General features: G+C 39.9%; 1 protein-coding gene across 1 annotated transcript in view; it reads right to left on the reverse strand.

Moving 5' to 3' along the window:
- The window catches only part of col4a1 (collagen, type IV, alpha 1), a 43,743-nt gene that overhangs the window by 13,521 nt on the left and 10,584 nt on the right, over positions 1-19,638 (reverse strand). The window contains exons 2-23 of the mRNA XM_051959452.1: positions 8,644-8,697; positions 6,284-6,373; positions 5,854-5,898; positions 5,690-5,734; positions 5,413-5,475; positions 5,245-5,298; positions 4,912-4,938; positions 4,736-4,810; positions 4,560-4,622; positions 4,102-4,137; positions 3,963-4,001; positions 2,530-2,655; positions 2,395-2,430; positions 2,234-2,293; positions 1,986-2,021; positions 1,838-1,882; positions 1,712-1,744; positions 1,074-1,134; positions 933-968; positions 668-814; positions 498-578; positions 216-299 (exon numbers count right to left, since the gene is read on the reverse strand). Of these exons, the coding sequence (XP_051815412.1) occupies positions 216-299; positions 498-578; positions 668-814; positions 933-968; positions 1,074-1,134; positions 1,712-1,744; positions 1,838-1,882; positions 1,986-2,021; positions 2,234-2,293; positions 2,395-2,430; positions 2,530-2,655; positions 3,963-4,001; positions 4,102-4,137; positions 4,560-4,622; positions 4,736-4,810; positions 4,912-4,938; positions 5,245-5,298; positions 5,413-5,475; positions 5,690-5,734; positions 5,854-5,898; positions 6,284-6,373; positions 8,644-8,697 (1,336 nt within the window). The remainder of the gene's footprint in view (positions 1-215; positions 300-497; positions 579-667; positions 815-932; positions 969-1,073; positions 1,135-1,711; positions 1,745-1,837; positions 1,883-1,985; positions 2,022-2,233; positions 2,294-2,394; positions 2,431-2,529; positions 2,656-3,962; positions 4,002-4,101; positions 4,138-4,559; positions 4,623-4,735; positions 4,811-4,911; positions 4,939-5,244; positions 5,299-5,412; positions 5,476-5,689; positions 5,735-5,853; positions 5,899-6,283; positions 6,374-8,643; positions 8,698-19,638) is intronic.

Consider the following 19,638-nt stretch of genomic DNA (forward strand, 5'->3'; position numbering starts at 1 on the left):
TTGTGTCTGGACAGTAAAAACGTCAACAAATGAGGTCAGAAACACTCAAAAGGCCAAATCAGTCGTCCACAACATATTTAGCACATGATACAGGGCCTCCAGCAAAAAGAAAAAGGCAACTGGATCATGGAGAGAGCATTTCTTTGGACTATAACAATGTAAATCTGGTAACTGCACAACGCCTTTATATTTGAAAGAGGCCACTGTTCACTCACCTCGGTCTCCTTTCAGACCCTGGGCTCCAGGTAGTCCAGGTGGTCCACTGCCCTCGCACTGAACACAGGTATCTCCTTTGTCACCTAAAATGAAGCACCGGAACATCAGTTAAAACGTGTGATGTGCACAGACATCCTGAACAAGCAGTCTAGCAGCAACACTGATGCATGTGATACATATGCTCTAAAAGTTAAGTGCGTACCACAGAGACAGAGACATTTTTGATAACATTTTTAACAGTCAGTCATAGATTGGTTATCAGCAGTTGTAGTCATGCTTACCTTTCTGTCCCACTTCCCCTTGTAACCCTGGAGGTCCAGGTGGGCCAGGAGCTCCCTTCTCAATGTCACACTCACCGTCAGCTGGATGGAGTACACACACAAATAAATTATTAAAACATCCGTAGATACACTATGTATGGAGACGTTCAACATTCAAAGATCAGCCTTACTTGGTTCTCCGGGTGGTCCAGGGGGTCCAGTGAGTCCAGGCTGCCCAGGAGGTCCAACCAGAGACTCTCCCTCTATACCCCTGTCTCCTTTTTCGCCCACAGCTCCCTTCTGACCCTGCTCTCCACGAGGACCTTCAATGTTCCGACCTGAAGCACAGGACAAGAGAAGCCACTAAGTCTGTTGTTGAGGTTAACAGATGTCTGATGGGCACACGCAGGCTTCATTTGTTCATAACTACATTATTTTAAGGAGTGTTTGTTTTACCTGGTGGACCTGCTTCTCCACGAGGACCAGTGAAACCTGTGGATCAGGAGAGGAAAATGATTAGAAGTGTTTATCACTGCATGTGTGAGTGCCTATCCATATGAGCATTTATTGGCATATTACATGATTTTTTTTTTTTACCTTTTTCTCCTTGTAACCCTGGGAGACCACGAGGGCCAGGAGGGCCAGGGGCGCCATCACCCTAAAATTACAACATGACCAAGATTCAGGATACAAGTCCTTTTTGTTTGCATATTTAATATTTAAACTTTATTACACAAAAATGTCTAAACAGTCTATCACAGGGCTACATATAGAGAAAAAAAACACTCTCACATTCAGACAATTTTTAGTCGCCAATTAACCTCAGCATGTTTTGGGACTGTGGGAGGAAGCCAGAGTACCCAGAGATCTTATGTGCATTAACATATTATGCATATTAAAATATCTATTAAAACAACTGTGAAGAAAACAAGTATTCATACCTTTAAGCAGTTTTTCTGCTTAAAGTAATTTGTGTTTCAGCCCAAATGCAGTATTTTCCAGAAGCAACACCAACAACATGACTTTGGTAAAAGCAACACGCCCGACTAGTCACATACAACCAGTTTATTATCCCTTTAACGTGGTCTCAACTCTTTTAGGTGAATAAACATTTGGGGACATCTGCTGGTAGCGTAAAGAAGTCGTGTAATTTTGCAGCTTATGGAAAAGAGATCGAGATGGAGACAGCGAGGCCATATAAGAGAATGACAAGGAACAATGAGAGAGACACTTACATAACCTGGTGGTCCTCTTTCTCCCTTTTCACCCTGAAACAAGAAAAATAACTTGCCTGTCTGATCATGTATGTCCCCAACATATATGAACTTTCAGATTAAAATCATAATCATAACATTAGTTACCTGAGCACCATCTGAACCAGGAAGTCCATAAAAGCCTTTTTCTCCCTGTGTGAAAATATATTGTAAATCAGCGATGTGTATTTTATATAACAAAAGAAAACAGCAGTTGGGAGGCAGAGCATTGGATAAAATTGTAAGTTACTGTTACCTTTGGCCCATCCTCTCCATCCTTACCAGGTTTACCCTAAATTACAGAAAGAAGACACTCAGTTTTATTCATTTTGTTGTCCGGAATAATTCAGCAAAGCCACTCATGTACAGAACGGAATCTATATAAGCTCAAAATAGATCCGCTTGAAAGCTTGTAAATTTGTAGGAAAACTGTTGGACACATAACTAAGAATTCCTCTTCAGTTACTAAACCAATAAATCAGCCCATTAATCTTTTGCACGTACTCTTTGTCCTTGTTGGCCTTGCTCTCCTTTCATTCCATCAAGATAAGGGATGCAAAAGCCCTGCAAAGGAAATCACATATCTCAGAACAAAGTAATAGATAATAAATAGTGTGTGTTCAAAGAAAGTTTTACACCTCAACATTTAAAAGCAAAATACAAACTTTGTCTCCTTTGTCCCCTGGAGGTCCTCTTACGCCCTTCAGGGAGGAAAAAATAAGCACACTCATGAATCAGAGTGAACTTTTTTCATATAAGCAGATATTCAGCACTTGCAATGTTTTAATACATTAAAACACTGTGATGTCTGTGGAGTGACTGAGTGCGTACTGGTGCTCCGGGTACGTATATTGTTGTATGTCCTCCTTCCACTTCCCCTGGTGAACCTCCAGGAGGGCCGGGGGGCCTTGAAATCCTCGATCACCCTGCAGGGACACGATCACAGACAAATAGATTAGAATAGGATGCTTGAATAGTTCGTCACAAACGTACATGAAAAAGCAAATTGTCTGATGTAAAAAAAAAAACAAAAAACATCCAAGTCTTTCTTGACACACTGAGAAAAATCTTTTACCCCTTTAGCGAAATAAAGCATTGAAAAGTATCTTCTTTAGCTATAAATATCAAAAACCTGAATGTTTTCTTAAAATTATTACATTACACTGCATGAAACAGGGGTTATCTTGACATTGTTAACATTGTAATAGTAGTAAGACAGAAGTTGTACAAAAAAGATTAAGGTGATGAGGAAAAAAAACCTTTCATGGTTCTAACAGAGCACAAAAATGTAATACAATAATAAGATTATAGGTTATTAATGAAATTATGTAATGTAGGGCATTAACTTTGTAATGTGACAGTAACAATTATCCTAGATTGAGGGTAATGTTTTTGCCCTAATGTTTTCATGGACTGGGATGATAAGGGCAGCTCCATATCTTATGCCTTCATTTCATCCTGTCCATTTCCTCTTTTTGAAGGTCCAGTGTCTACGATTTATGGGGAGCTATTAGCCGAAATGGAATTCAGTATTCATAATAATATTTTTATTAGTGAAAATAAGAATTATTCTGTTTTATGACATTCAAAATGAGGCCCTCTTTTCCACAGAGGGAGTGCCATGGCTCTACAGTAGACCAGAGTGGACAAACAAAACAATGGCTCTGAATTCTAGGGGAAGGGGACAGTGAGGTAGGTAGTATTCACTTGGTGAGGTTGCAATCTACAACCTCACCACTAGATGCCACTAATTTCAGCACAAGGGTCAATGCATAATTACAGGACTTTTTATAACATAGTCGACAGGTATCATAGTTAATATTTTTGCAGGTCATGTGATTTGGAATTAACACAGTTCCTTGAGAGGTGTTTCTGTAATGGATAACTGAGTGGAAAGTGATTTCTTGGACACAGATACAATTTGTTATTTTCCATATAAAATTTGATATATTGCCAAAAATAGAAATATCTGTCACGATTATCGCAACTTAACACTTACATTTTTAGTGATATTCAGCCATTTTTAATTAATAAGTGATTGTTTCCATAATAAATAATTATAGAATTTGAAAAGACAATCACAATGAACATAAAAAAACATTCTTTTTTAAACTTTTGCAAAAGTCCCTCAATTATATATTGACCCACAATGCACCTGTAAAATTTACTCTCTTTTTTCATTCTTTTTTTTTTTTTTTTTTGCAGTGACTTCAGAAAAAAACAGATATCTCACCTTATCTCCTTTCTCACTCACAAAGGCCAGCTTGTCACCCTGCAGGGAGGTAAAAAAAAAAAAAAGTTTCCATGACATCCCAGCCAGGGGAACATGCTTATAACTGTAAGATCTTTACTGAGTGTATGATTTATCTTACCTTCTCTCCCGGAGGACCAGGGGGGCCTGCATCACCCTGCCAAACACGTATCAATTTAAAGTTTAATTTCAGACCACATAAATGTGAAAACAAACTGTATATTAATTACAGTAGAAGGATTACGTTTTTTAATGTTCACTTTGAATTGTTGGTATAGTTCAGAACACTAACGTGCCTCTTCAGTAATATTCCTTCACATATGAAGGGAAACTAGAATCACTGAGGTTTATAATATATATATAGTTTATATGGTCTCAACCTTAATATTGTAGGGTGTTTTAACCTTTATATGTAATGTAAGATAAATTATAGGTCACTAAAATATTCAAATATTTAAAAACACAAGATTTGTTGTTTTAAATAGGCTACTACTGTATCTGAATAATAATGACTTGATAGGGACTTTTTCTCTGACTTTGTGAGATAATGAACAGTCCATTAGTGCCAGACTGACTTACTTTGAGGCCTTGATAGCCACGAGGTCCTGGAGGTCCGACAGGTCCAGGAGGGCCTGGTGTTCCCTGATACAGAAAAACAAGTATCAGAAAAACATTTATTCCTTTGCTTCAGGTTGTTTTTCTTTCCATTAAAACACACAAACACATGCTTGCATGTTTCCACACTAACTACATACAGGTCGTCCAGGTTGGCCAGGATATCCTCTCTCTCCTTTCAGGGGAGGAATCCCCATCACACCACCAGGGTCACCCTGTAGGAGACAAAATGAAAGTAAGAGAATGTGTGTCATCTTAGTGGAAATTCAGATGCATTTAGAATTAGGATGAGACAAATTTGTGGATTTCAGCTGACCTTCATTCCAGGAATTCCTGCCATACCCTGAAAAGAAAAAGAATAGAAATATATCTATTCATTGTTTATTCTCACAGAATAAATACTTCCATGTTGAAATACTGCTCAGTTGATATGCTGTTAAATCATCAAAAAAAAAAAAATTAGAATGCCACTGTTATGGTTATGATGCTTTAATTTCAGTTTAAGCATAATGCGTTTCTGTAAGAGATAAAAAGATTTTCTCAAAGTCAAGTGGACAAGTCCCAAAAATGCTTGCCGGCTGTATCAAAAAAAATACAAAACAACTTTTCTTGAAAGGTTTTGATGGTCATGGCAGCCGGGGTTACTTACAGGAGGCCCTTGAAGACCAGGAAAACCAGGAGCACCATCTCTTCCTCTGTCTCCCTAAAAACACACACACGAAGAGTATTACGATTATTACATCAGGAGTGGACAAAATTCTGAACACCCCCCCACCACCACTACCAATTAGCTTCAGTATAACTACAAGTGGCGTACTTTAGTCCCGTTGCATCCTGGGATACCGGGTAGACCAGGTGGACCATCATTTCCATTAATGCCCTGTGAGTGGGAGGAGACAATACGAGACAATTATTAATTATATGCTGACAAAATCTCTCAAGCTTTGTAAACAATCTGCCCTGCTGCAACCGCCAAGCTTCCTGAGTTAAAATACAGACTATATCTACCTTATTACTGCATGTTTGACAATATTCTCATTGTTACAGGATGGATTCACTGGATGTGAGACGTGAAGACAGACCGAAGAACTTACCGGCAGTCCTGGGTTTCCTGGGAAACCTGGCAGACCGGGAGGACCCTGAAAAATCCCAAACATGTCAGGTTTAATCTCTCATCACGACACAACAACCAGAACAGAAGCAACAATCATATCGCTTACTCATGACTGCATGGCTGTTTGGATGGTTAGTTACTTACTCGCACTCCTTTCAGTCCAGGAGCTCCAGGCTCACCCAGATCTCCCTAAGAGAAAAACGGCGTCATGATCAACGTAATGCAGAAGAAATAATTCTGACAGGCTGACAGGATTTGTCTTGAAACTTGCTAACATTGCTACACATGTTCAGTTTAAGATATATAGAATTAGAGATTTTATACACATGTAGAGCTGCAACATCCAGCAACTATTGTGACATTCAAATGATCAGTTTTGTCTTTTTTGAAGCAAAGATATACAAAATTTGCTGATTCCAGCTTCTCCTATATGAGGATTTGAGGCTTTTCTTTGTCATACATGAAATTAAACCTAATATATACACACTTAATCCATTAATCAAGACAATAACTGGCAGATTGATAATCACTAATCAGCGTATTCAAAAGCCTGAAAGTGAAAGTTTGTACTAACCTTGGGGCCCATTGCTCCTGGAGGCCCCTCATGTCCCGGCATCCCTGGAAATCCCATATTACCCTGAAGACCAGGAAATCCTCGTTCACCCTGTAGCACAGAGACGATCATTTAGTGACACGAGAACAAAGACTTTCATGTTGATTGAAATGAAACAATTGTAGACAAATGCTGAAGTTGAAGAGTTAAAGTTGTCACTCAGTCTAAGAGGATGTTACTGTGTATGCATCCATTGTTGTAGTAATATTTCAGTATTTAAACAACATATGATAGTTTAAATATTCCTGGAAGAATGCAGATATTTATATCAAAACCATATTCAAACACTCTTGTTGTAAATACATTAAAACTGGGACAATTTTCCTAAGGCACACATCACACACAGAATAATCCCAATATTATTTGTTATCACACGCAGTATTATCCCAGTATTATTTTTGAGCATATTCTGATAAATGTTCTTGCATTTATACATATTTCAAAGGCAAAAAAATTGTCTTTTTTCTTGCTCTACCCTTCAAATCTTCTTACAACATACATATTTTAAGCCAGTGCCAAAACAACGTATAAATGCATTGATAGTTTTTACTTTGTTTTTACGCTTGATGTCTTCATGAAGATTCAATTTATGAATAACGTCTTTTAAAAAATGTTGGTCACAGCATATTCCCATCTGGTAGTGACCTAAAACTGACCCAGAAAGATTCCACTGTCTGCCACTAGATGGCAGCATTATTTCATGAGGGAGAGTCATGCTCCAGTAATTTTTACAACAGGAGAGCCACTGCTGTAAAATGCATAAAACTTGGCAGTAAATACAACAGCAGCCATATTGAAACCATTATTGTAGCATTGATCTCCATCCCGTGACCACAACAGCAGACTCGCGTCATTTGGGAAAACACTACAAGTTAAACCATGGAAATCGTTACATGGTTACCATGGCAACCCCTGTTGAGCAGCATCAGGAAGCGATATCGAGGCTCACATGAGACTTTGGGAAGGTTGTGTGAGGCCTTGCAGCGACTTTGAAAACACAGAGGTGCCTTGAATCCACAGTGAATTGGCTGAGCTCCATCGAACACAGTCAGGACATCTGCTGTTGTCCGTGAGCTGAATGTTTGGCCGCTGCTGCTGTTAGAATGCGCCATAAAAGGCCAGCGTGTTGCTCTAAGTAGACAGACAACACTCTGCAGTGATCCGATAAAAGTGAGCCAGCAGTCTACATGTACACTCACACAGCAGGAACAGCAGTGAATAATAAACCTGCTTAGATGTAGCCGCTTTAAAGCACCGATTCCTTATCTTCATTGTGAATGACAACATTAAGCATGTCTTCCTGTGACGATAACTTAGTTTAACTTAACTTTACTTTTAGTTCGTTGAAAGGGGTAAAGATTCATCCTTTAATTTATTTGTTAAAAAGGCAAAAGGAGGATTTTTTGTTGTTGCTTGGTTCATGTGATGTTAATCATTCTCACATTCTGTCAGGTTTATTTTGAATCTCCTTATGAGGGTTTTGATCTTCAGGTGTAAATCCACTATCCGGTGAACATTTAATGTAAGCAAAATAAACAAGGATGTATTTTATTGTGCCTTTTATTTATAACATAATGTTTACAGAGGGTAAAGGTAGAAAAGACATATCATTTTTTATTGTTTTTATTGCCTTTTTATTCAGAAAAGTTCTGTGTATTACATTTCATTTGCATGATTAGTATGAATTTATAGTTTATTTTGGTCTTGTACTGTGATTCATCAACGACTATAGGCTTATCTTTCAATATATGTTTGCTATTTGCTGTGAGGTTAAACCTTAAAGGCACTTAAACAGAGAAAATGCTGTTGCTGTCTAAGCAGCTTCCCCTGAGGCAGAAAAAAATGTAGCTACAGCAAAACTGCCTTTGTCCAAGTCAGCTAATATCAGCTTTTTTATGTTTCTGCTCTGTGATTAACACTAATGCTAGAGAGCTGACAGCTCAGAGGCTCACAGCCTGGTCATGGCTGCTGTCCCCAGCACTTGTATCTGTAACTCAGAGCTCTCCTCCATCTGATGGGAATAAGGCCTTGAGCCCAGCTGTGCGTCCGGACATGCTCTACTTCGAACTGATCTTTGTTCCCGTCCTGATCTCTGCTCCGTGACTGAGCCCCATGCGCTGCTTTTCCACTGAGTCCCGGCTCTAGTCCTTCCCACTGAGCCGACCCCATTAATCACAACACAGCAACCAATGTCATTTGGTCATTAGCTTACAAACTATTCATTTTGCATCACACTAATGAATGCCTGAGATCAAATAATTGCAAAAACATGAGGATCAACTGATAGAGACAAATGATATGAGAACAAATAAAAATCTCACCTTTGCTCCTTTCACACCACTGCAGTCACATTTTCCACATGATGTCCCGCAGCCCTGCGGATGGAGAGAAACATAAAAATAAATGGCCCATCACTTGGAAGACAAAACACTTAGAAAAAGCAGAGGTTTGTGCAACAACCTATTTCGGCCACTCAGTGGCAGCAGAAACAATCTGCTAACACTGAAATACTATGATTTTGATGAACATTTGTTTATCTATCATTCAGTTGGAATTGTGTTTTTGCTACATGACAAATATAAAGCTAATATTCACTTTCTTGTCACCTCAGGAAAAATGTATAGTCCTTGAGCCTGAGCTAAACGTATGGATGTGTTCACAAGCTACGTCTGAAAATGACATTGATGAAAACACTGGCAGTTAACCAGAACAGTAAAGTTTCAAGCCATGAGACCAACAAAAATTTGCTGAAAGATGCTTAAAAGCCTCACAGAGCAAAGACAGCTTGGCTTTAGCTGATGAATAGTCGGTCTTTTGATCCATTTATAATACAAAATAATAAATGTAGCGGCTTTAATCTTACTCGTGATATTGTTGACAATGAAGACAGGCAATCGGGTCTCTTTTCAGCGCTCACCTATTAGCTGTGCAGAACTATTAGGACATAAACGCAGCTGCTCTCAGCCATTCCACCCCCCGACTCCCACCCTGCTTCCTTTCCTCTGGGGTCTCCAGAGGCCAGAGCCTGGGAACTGGCCTGCACTGCCTTGGCTCTGCCTTCCATTGCTGCTCTCTCTTCCTTTCCTCTCCATCATCCAGCTGTTGCTAGACTCACGTGTAAGGCGCAAATCCAAAAGTCTGTCAGGGTCTTGGACCTCAGCTCAACGGGCTCAGGCAGAGAGTACACAGCTACACTATCTACACATATTTCAGTCTGTCTCTCTCACACAGAGCAAATAAATGCCTCCATTGCCATTCATTAGAATCCTTCTTCAACTTTATAAACTTGACATTTAATAGATGTCACTCCTTATCAATTATAACTCGGTATCAATTGTCTGCCTTGTTACACCCCAACATACCTGAAAACTGAATCAATATGTAGCCCTTAAATCATGGGAAAACCACAGCAAACAGACTTTTTTCTCAGAACTTTGAGCCCCAAATGCACACGCCCTGCCCCACTTGTTCTCCTCGATCTGCAGCATATTGCACATGTGTGACCTCCAACACTGAAACATTTCCCATTCCTGCTGTCTCAAACACCCTCTCACTCACGCCATCCCACCTCGCCACTTCTGGGTGCCGAATTGTTTCTTTTTCTATCATGCCACAGGAAAAGTTAAGGCACACCTGCTTTGGATCAGATTAGTGTCATAAGACAAACAGAGGAAAAGAATATTGACTTTGAGAACGAAGCACATGTGTGTTTTATTAACTTGCTGGCTCATAGCATTCAGGGCTCCTGGTGCTGGATTAACATGATTTTTTGGCAGTCAAAGCAAGCTAATGCAGCGGTGGAACCCACTTGCATAGCGTCAGCACTGCTAAAGTAAATCACAGCTGTTGATAGATTCACCTGTTGCTCTCTTTGCATGTTAGAATGTTCTCCAAGTCTTGTCATCCTTTCTAAGACACAACTTAGCTCAGCAGACATTCCTGCATGTTGGAGGGCGTGACGGATGAACCCAAGTTTTAAACTGACACGCACAATGAAAAGATGATAAAAAGCACCACCGTGTGAAGTCTACAGCTGGATCTCCAAACACTGTACAGTAATCTGCAGGCACATCAACACAGTGCTTCTTTGAATTCTCCTTTTCGTTTTCCTTGTACATCCGTTATGCATCATGGTAAACCCAAACACCAGATGGGAATGATGGCACAAAGACCAAACTGACATCCACACAAAAAAATGTCACCTTAATGACTCTCGCAACCATAGATTGGATGACTGTGTGATGTTGAATCCGGGCTTGGTGAGAAAGGGGACCCTAAGAGGTGCTTATCATTTAGATCCTCTGTTGTACAGGATAATGAGGGTTCCGATTATCTAGTTAGACCACAAGCAAGCAGCCGTGTCTAACATGAATACCATTTCTACACATCACAGTGATAAAAGGTAGATAAAAGGCGTACTAGCACACATAGAAACCCAAGATAAAAAGTACAAACAGACTGTCGTGGAACATACAAGTACAACAGCCCAATCAGTGGTGTATTCCTATGTATGTGCAGTTAATTTATTAACTTTCCATCAATGTATTTCACCTGATGAAGCATTAAGACTCTCATTGACTTTCCAGTGCATCTGCTCAACAGTGATATCTCCTCTGCTACATGTACTGCAGATGGTGCTCTGTTGGATAAAACTACATGATGACAGCAATTTAAAAACAATTATAAGTATCTAAGTAAAAAGTTTTCATAACTGTGCATATCGAACAACATGCACTCTGATACAAATATATTGAGGCCAGTATCACCAGATAATCTTAGCAGACTGACATACCGGTCAGGCTCTGATAAATAAATTTGACCAAGTACTCTACAGTTTGGAGACACCTTTTCTTTGGTAAATTCCATGCTACTTCTGTACCTACTTCACTATATTTCTTAGGAATATTTTCCAGATTTTTATCCACCACACTGACTTTAAAACAAATAAAACTGACATGACCAACCCACACCAAATATAATTTTCTGCTGTGCTTTAGTAAATTTTAAGTACTGAAAAACTACAGTCTTAAATAATGTAAATGATAGTGGATGTCTGTTTCTATTTATACTGAAGAAGTCATGCTGAAGCAGCATATCAGCAGGCATCACGCATAATGAACTGTTTCACTTTTGATATATTTATCTTAAAAGACTTTTCCTGAAGTAGTGTTTTATATGAATAGCACAGTACAGCATGTACACACGTATGATTTTGCCAGAAGCAGAGACTGAGAGAAAATAAAACGATAAAGATGGTGTTGTTCTGTAGAACACTATGATCTTTCACAGAGCAAAGAGACTGAGGAAAAGCCAGAGGCCCTGCAGTGATGAGTGCTAATGTCCACTGTCAACAACCAGTGGCTGGTGAGTCACTGAGCTTCTGAAGTACTGTATCAGATCCAGTCAGCCTCTGCAGCCTCATGTGCTTCTGCACAAGTGTTTATGTCATTCCTAAGTCTGGATGGCGAGTCTAGATGTCTCCAAACTGTGAAAAATCAATATGACGTATTCTGGCAGATCGTTTACGTTCACTGGGAACTGCACAGAGCCGTGCCTTATCATAATTGCGCGCATATGACAGTGTTTGTGATTGTTTACCGAGCTGGCAGAGAAACACAGACCTGAAAGTTTGCTTTGACAGATTGTGAGACAGAAGCATAAAATACCAAAGGAAGAGGAGGGTGGAATGGGTGTAACTGCCACGATTTCTGGCGTCATCTGCAGCGGCACATTCACAAGCCTTCAGAATTTATATTAATGTACGTCGGCACTTTGTGATCTGTGTGAGAGTTGCTGACGATTACATCAGGTGAATTCTTTTCCCAAAAGGCCTGGAGTTTCAACAACACTTGCCCGATATGTGTGACATCATTGGATACATCAGTCCGGTGCTGGGATGAGCCCCGGAGAGAGGAAGTGATGAGTAATGTTTGCTCTCGAGATTAAACTCCTCGAGCAGCAAGAGATGCTCACCCTGAGATCTTAAAATTAAGATAAACACTCTAAATGTAAACCAGGACTGAGTGTATAGAGCTGTTACATGACTGAGTAGCAGCAAAGTTGTAATTAAGATAAGTAGCGACTGTTCCAGAATAGTTTCCATAGATCAGACTTATGAATCTCTACCAGGAACATCAGGGCCCAGTTTCTGTGTGGAATTTGAAATAATATCTTAACAGATAGAATTTGCCAAGTTGTCATTGAATTACAGATATTCAAATTCTCTTTTTTCTTAATACTTCAAGGATCTGCTTGCTATAAAGTTTGAAATGTCTCACCCTAAAAACAACAGCCAACCAGGTCCATTTTGCTGTTTTTCTGAGGCTTTTGATCTTATCACACTGTCCTCCTCCTCCTTGGGTAAATAGATATTTACATGTGCTGAGGAAAGTTGTGCGATACAATCTAGATGGTCAAGAATGAACTTTCATCTCCATTCTCAGTACTAAGGCTGCCTGGTTTGCAGCAATTGCTTTTCTGTAGCTGTTGCTTGCTTATCATCAGTTTTTTTCCCATAATACTGCAAAAACTATATCTCATTGCCTGCAGAACAAAATATCTCTGCTTTTCCACAACCAATCAGTGCAGAATGCTGTTTTACCACACAGAACCAAACTGCATTCCTGACTTCATGGTTCTCATGAAAGATTCTGTTATAAACTTAAGGCATCTCAACTAAATTTTGAACAAAGAATAAACAATGGATGGAAAAAGATGACAAGTTCTTTGCACAGTCTTGCGGTTTTGTCCAGAAAACTTTTCCCAAACCTACAAAGAGGGTCTCTTTTTTGTCACAGCTCACAGTGTACAACCATGCAGTTTGCCCTTTAGTCTTCTGTGGTTGCATGACTCAAAACCTCTGTTCTTCTTGCCAAAGTGGGTAAATTTGCTTCTCAAGTGCTGCAGCCGACCTTCAAATACATCAAGTGTGCTTCTTAAGAAGTTCAACTCTTATCTTGGGTGAAACAACTGCATTTTGCACAAACCCTGAATACATTCAATCCATTGGCTTCATCAACATTGTTCCAGCTGTATTGATTATTACCACATGGGGGCAGAAATATTCCCATCACTGTAGAGCTCTACACTGCCTGTACTTTTACAACAGCTGTAACAGTTTCACTACATATTTCCTTCCATGTTAAGGGAAACCGAGGATCATGCCGACATCTGGACAGTGTCATCTCCAGACTTTTCTTTCAAACGGCCTCGCATTCCCAGCGCATTCCTGCTATAACCTCCCACTACTGCTGGGGTATCTAACAAATCTCCAGGGAATCCTGCTGGGGCAGTGCATTGAAGTGTGGGAGATTTTGTCATTTCACACCCCCTCTATTCCCATTTATACACATGTACGAGCGGGTGACAAATGAAAGGAAAAATCTGAACCCTTGACCCCTGCAGTGGTTCCAATGGGAGGCATTTTTTTCTGACATGGTTTGGGTCCACTTGTCTGAGAAGCCTCACTGCTAATCAATACAAAGTTGCACTGAGTGATCGCCTTTATCCAATGATGAAACATTTCTATCTTGCTGTCTTTCCCAGGATCTCTCCATCGAAAGGGCACAAAGAGTCACTGGTATGATGAAATAATGTGAGTCATATGCCATGGCCTTCACAGTCATCAAAACTCAACCCAAATGGACATCTATGGGAAATTTTGGATCGATGTGTTAGACAACATTCTCCACCTCCATCATCTAAACACCAAATGAGGGAATGTCTGTCGGAAGAATGATGCTTCACCCCTAAAGGAGAGTTAATGAGAGTTGCAGAATCAATATCAAGGAGAAGTGATGCTGTTCTGGGAGCACATGGTGTCCTGACACCTTAGTGAGACACTTCATGTTGTTTTTTTCCTTTAATTTGTCACCAGTCTCTACATTCCTATTCACAAAAAAGCAAAAGAAACATACAAAAAGTCCAACATTAAGATATCCTTCGAACATGATGAGAAAAACCAAGTGAAACTCCTTGTACATGTATACATATTTGCCCAGTAAACCGGATTCTGACTCTATCTGGCAGCATCATGAGATTCACGGCATTGCGGTTATGGTACTTATGACTGTACGAATTGGAGTAAATGAATTCCTCCCACTGAATACCTTCAAGACACACATCCGTCCACTTTGTCTGTGCTGCAACATTTTTAACCAAAGTCACGCACAAAAGTTCTGGCAAATCGTATCAGGAAACAAGCACTGTGGAAGGTTGTTTGTAGTTTTTCTGAATCGGAAGTGTGAAACTGGAGAAAGTGGTCTGATTGTAGAATTCCTCCTCAGTTATCTCCTTGAATGCGAGGAGCAGAGAGGAGCCTTCCTTCCACATTGATATGGATTTCAATGAGAGGGCAAAGCAGATCACTCGGCTGTGCATTTTCACTTTTGTTGAGCATGCTTGCTGATTTTCCCCTACGCTCTGGACTCCTTCATACAATTTAGCTTAATACTTGCATGCCCCATTTAATAGTTAAAATTCACAACTGGTATGGAATGAAAAAAAGTATCACAACAAACAATACCAAAAGACACCAAAAAATATTGGGATACAGGGTGCCACTATCCTTCCGACTCTGTTGTTTTGCTTTGGTGCGATTTGGAAACCGAAACTGCCACATGACGTCTCACCAGCTTCACCACAAGAGGTTAGAGACATTGTTGCAGCACTTGGCTTTGTGTTTACATTTTGCACTATGTTTTGGGCGTTTGGCTGCTTTGGGTTTCCAAGTTGGCTCATCTAATTACTCTTAATGACATCCAATGAGATTTTGGCTTTGTGTCCCAACACTAAATATTGTGCAACATTGTTAACATATCGATGAACTTTCACACAAACATCTGGGTTGCTTTTGAGGACTGACTGAAACAGTTATGCAGCACATTTTTTCGCTTTCTTTCGTGTATGTTTAAAGTTAAACGCTACATAGATAACGCATGTTTTAAGACAATCTACTGTATACATAATGCTAATTATGAGCCATTAAAATAGGATCCTGCTCTGCTGCAGTCAGTTTACCACAGTGGCACAGATGTTTAACCTGTGTAAGTCACCCCATAAAGACGTACTCACGGCGCTAAACCACAGATCATTGCTTCCATATGGAGACAATCAGGATAGCTTTACTCCATAAATGTCAGAAGGATTTCACTTGGCAGCAGAGCTCATTAAGCAGCACGAAATGAGACAGTTATGGAGCACAGTGCAAAGCAGACACGACAATGACTAATAAGTGTGGGGACAACATGGAAAATCCACCGTCATAGTGCTGCTGCCACTCAGCTGATGCTGACGTCATGAAAACTGTTTGAGATCGGTGTCTTTCTGCTGTTGACTCACTGCGGTTTTGTGTTTTTTTGGTCATGGCAAGAAAGATCACAGGTGCTGCTGACCGCAAATATGCAGTTCTCACAATAGTTAAACAGCAGAGAGGGGGAGATAAACAGAAGGAAAAAATTATAATAATAAAAGATGAGTGGAGGAGGATTGATAAGTTGTTTCTGCCTGTGCCGGGTTCAGTTGTGCTGCTCAAACATTCCTGGCCTTCTCTGGTATTGAGGCCAGGATGAGAGAATAGAAGTGGAGGAGGGGAGTCTTCTGTCTCACTGCCATACTTGGAAGACGAGCCTCCTAGTGCAACTCGCTCTGTAAACAGCCATCGGTGCATGTATGTGTGAGGCTGAGCTGCACGTGAACAGTGATGATGATGTGAAACAGCGTTTATAATGACTCAGATATGAAGTTAAGCCAAATTGTTTTTTATATGTGACGGCTCGTTTGCATTTCGTTCTCTAAACACATATTGTCACGTGCACAAAAGTAGGAACACAATTAGTTTAATAGAGAAACTTACTAGAGAAACTTTAGTTTAGTTTAAATAAACTAAACTAAACTAATAGAGAAATTCAGCTTTAAATCAAAAACCTAATGGAACAAAATATTTAATAGGCTTTTCATTGCATCAGTTACAACAAAAATGTTATTGAGGATAGCAGTATTTGAGGACATGCACTTTATATTGCATTGGTAATAACATTAAAATACAGAAACAATGTTGATTTTTTTTTAAATGTGTTGATAGCAACATTACATTGCAGATTTTTTTTAGTCTGCATTTTAAAATCTCAAGGTAATTGTCTATTTAGTTGACAAGACTGAGATTAATCTCAAATCTGTATGCTAAATATGAGGCTAACCATATTAGCTTAGCATAGCAAGGTAGCTTAGCAAGGTACAACAACTACTCTGGCTATATCTGAAGAAAATTCTACCCAAGTAACTCTAACGCTCACAAAAACTGTCGTGTATGCTATTTTTTTTTAATTATCACAGAAATTTAGCATAAAAATGGTGCATTGTTATTTTACAGGCAACAGAGCGAGTCTACTTTCTTCAGTCTCTATGCTAAGCTACAATAGCAGCCCCTGGTGAGTTTTATATTTACATTAACTCATTTAGCGTTACAAATCACAGGCACACACAGTAGTTCCACATTCAATTCTCCAGTGAAACACATGGTCAAGTTTAAGGTCATATATCCAGGGATAGATTATGTATACATTCTGTAATAAAACAAAGCTATGTTTTCCATTTCCTATATTTAAGGAGCCCTGTAGTGCTTGTTCACTGAGTCCAGCTTGATGTAAAACATGTCCTGTTCTGGCTGCAGGTATTCATCTGAGCCACAGAAATAATTCAAGGCTTCTGTAACCAAAAGCAGATGCATCTGCTGGGAGATTTTCTCACACACACACGGGCCCAACTCCTAGCTGCCGAAAAACTCCCATAAATGAGCCTGTAAGAAACACACATATGCAACGAAGGTAAACAAAATGAACACCAGACATTGTGAAAGTCTGTGAAACCATACACCTTGGCAAGACTCATGATGTCATGTCTTTATGTGATTCTGGGAAAATCCAAAATTTCAAGTAAATACAAGAAATGACTGACCATAAGTCTCTGCTTAAAGAACACATGGGAACTTACACAAATGCGACTTAATGAACAAAATTAACAAACACATCAGTCAGCCGCCAGCTCATGCACGACCAAGCGTGACCAGGTTTAATGCTGCCTGTCATCAAATTTGGGGCCAAGAGACGCAAACATCCATAAGTGGTGAGGTCTTAAAGTTAAGAAAACTGCATCTCAGCATTAGAAGAACCAAAGGGCAGACTTGTCCTCATGTTAGCTAAAGTGAGCATAAGCCTACAACGATTCAGCAAAGGTAAACATGTCCAGCTGCAAACACAACTCTAGGACTGCAGAAATTATTGAACATGTCAGTGAACAAGTGACGTGAAGTAGGAACATTAAACAGACCTCTTCAGCAGTAGCACCAGTCATGTTAATAATCCACTTAGGGTTTCTCCCATGCCAAAATCACTTCCAAAACTAGAAAACTGTCCACTAGAAAAAACAATTTTCAGGGTTGGTGCAGTGTCGTGTGTGTGTCACTGTGAGCTTATACTGTGTGTGTGTACAGTTTCTACAAAACTAAAGCCCAAATGATGGAGCAAGAAGATCTGACATCAGCATATTGATAAAATCGTTAAAATGAGGGGGTCATTGTTTGTCAACTTCTCACGAATGTATTTCAGAGACCAACTCCACACCAGTTTAGCTCTGATGTGTACTCTGGAATAGTGAGAAAATTCTTGCTACGGAAATCTGTTCAATGTACATGTTGAGAAATCAAGGGATAAAATGTGATACTGTTCTACTGGTTAGACTGAAATCAAAGAATCAGAAAAGCTCTAAGATGAAACAATGTTGTTGTAGCTCATTATAATGTCTGGTGTCAAGTCTTTACTTGTCATGACCTTCCTTCACTCAGCTGCATTTTCGAAGTCTTCAACACACTAATGCTTCAAACAGATCCTATACATGATTCCTGCCTTAGATTGCAAAGGTTGATGACCTCTCTCAATCAGCTAGTCGATCTGCCTCCATCTTGACCAGTCACATGACCCTCACAGGATCATCTTGTTGACCTGTAACCTCCGCTCCGGCCATTAGCAGGGATTTAGATGCTCAAACAGAGCTTTCAATATAAAGGTCATCTTGATAACTCGGCTCTTCCTCAGTCTTCAAGTGTTTGTGTGAGCGAGTAAGGATGTGCATGTGGATGAAATGTTACCTTGTTAACAAATTAGGCCAGGCTTGTGCTAATCTTCTGGTCTCAGAGGGGACTTTCCACCTCTAAGCACTGCAAAAATACACATACATTCTTGAGCACTTTACCCTCAAGCCGGCTCTTTGTTGAGGAAAGAGGACACTTTTTAGCACTGAAATGCAGAAGATTCTGTGGCAATCTCATAAAAAGATCAAGTCTGAGAAATCAGAAATCTGGCAAGCTATCTGTGAGATCTTGTTACAGTTTTTGTTGTCTCTGCCTGTGGGAGAAATGGACTTTTTGGTTTCTATGCAGAGCTCTGTTCACGTGCCCACACATCAGTGCTCTGGGCAGTTATTGTTCTACACAAGTAAAAAAACATTCCTCTGGAATCCCACAGGAACAGGACTCGATAAGCATACACAAATATCAAATTGAAAGCGCTCCACTTTTGCACATCGTTTTCTCGTTGGTAACTAAATCAGTTTGAAATGTGTATGCTCTAGTAATAAAATCTGACCATAATGTAGGGCAGAGTTTGCATGTTGTCACTGCTAACCAGTTTCCTTTTAGGCAGTCAGAGGAAGAAAATGGTCATGGGTTGGTGATGGAAATGGGGACAACAATGACTTTGTTAAGAAGTTTGTTTTCTTTGAGAAAGGGCCAGTTCAGTCCATGTGCACTTCAACTCGGCCTGTGGCTCCTCTGTGAATGTGCAGCACTGTGCCACAGGATATGGGATTTCGGAAGCCATTCTTTTTCTGAGGAGGAAAGGCCTCTTCCTTGCCTTTTATGCTCACAAAGACAAGAAGGGGCTGGGTCAGCCTTGCGTCTCTCTCAAGAGTGCTCTGGTATCTGGGAATAATGTCAGCACGTGAGGACAAGGAATGACCTCTGTGACTTCAGTACTGACTAAATGCGTTCAGCCTGGAATATTCCCACACAAACAAACCTATATTAAAAGCAGTGAAAGAAGCAATTTCACCTCATTAACTTCAGAGTTTAACGAGACTAAGAGTCTGCAGTGATGCTGGCAGCGCTCTGAAGCTCTACTTATAGGGACACCAGTTCTTTGAGCTAAATGCTTCCATCAGCTGATGTGCTAACATATGACTAGTAGATTGTTTATCCTGATTACTTTAGTTTAGTTTTGCAAGTGTGTAGAAATATAGCAAAGGATTGGACAAAGTGAAACCTT

This window comes from Acanthochromis polyacanthus, chromosome 14 (assembly GCF_021347895.1).
Source record: "Acanthochromis polyacanthus isolate Apoly-LR-REF ecotype Palm Island chromosome 14, KAUST_Apoly_ChrSc, whole genome shotgun sequence".
NCBI lineage: Eukaryota > Metazoa > Chordata > Actinopteri > Pomacentridae > Acanthochromis > Acanthochromis polyacanthus.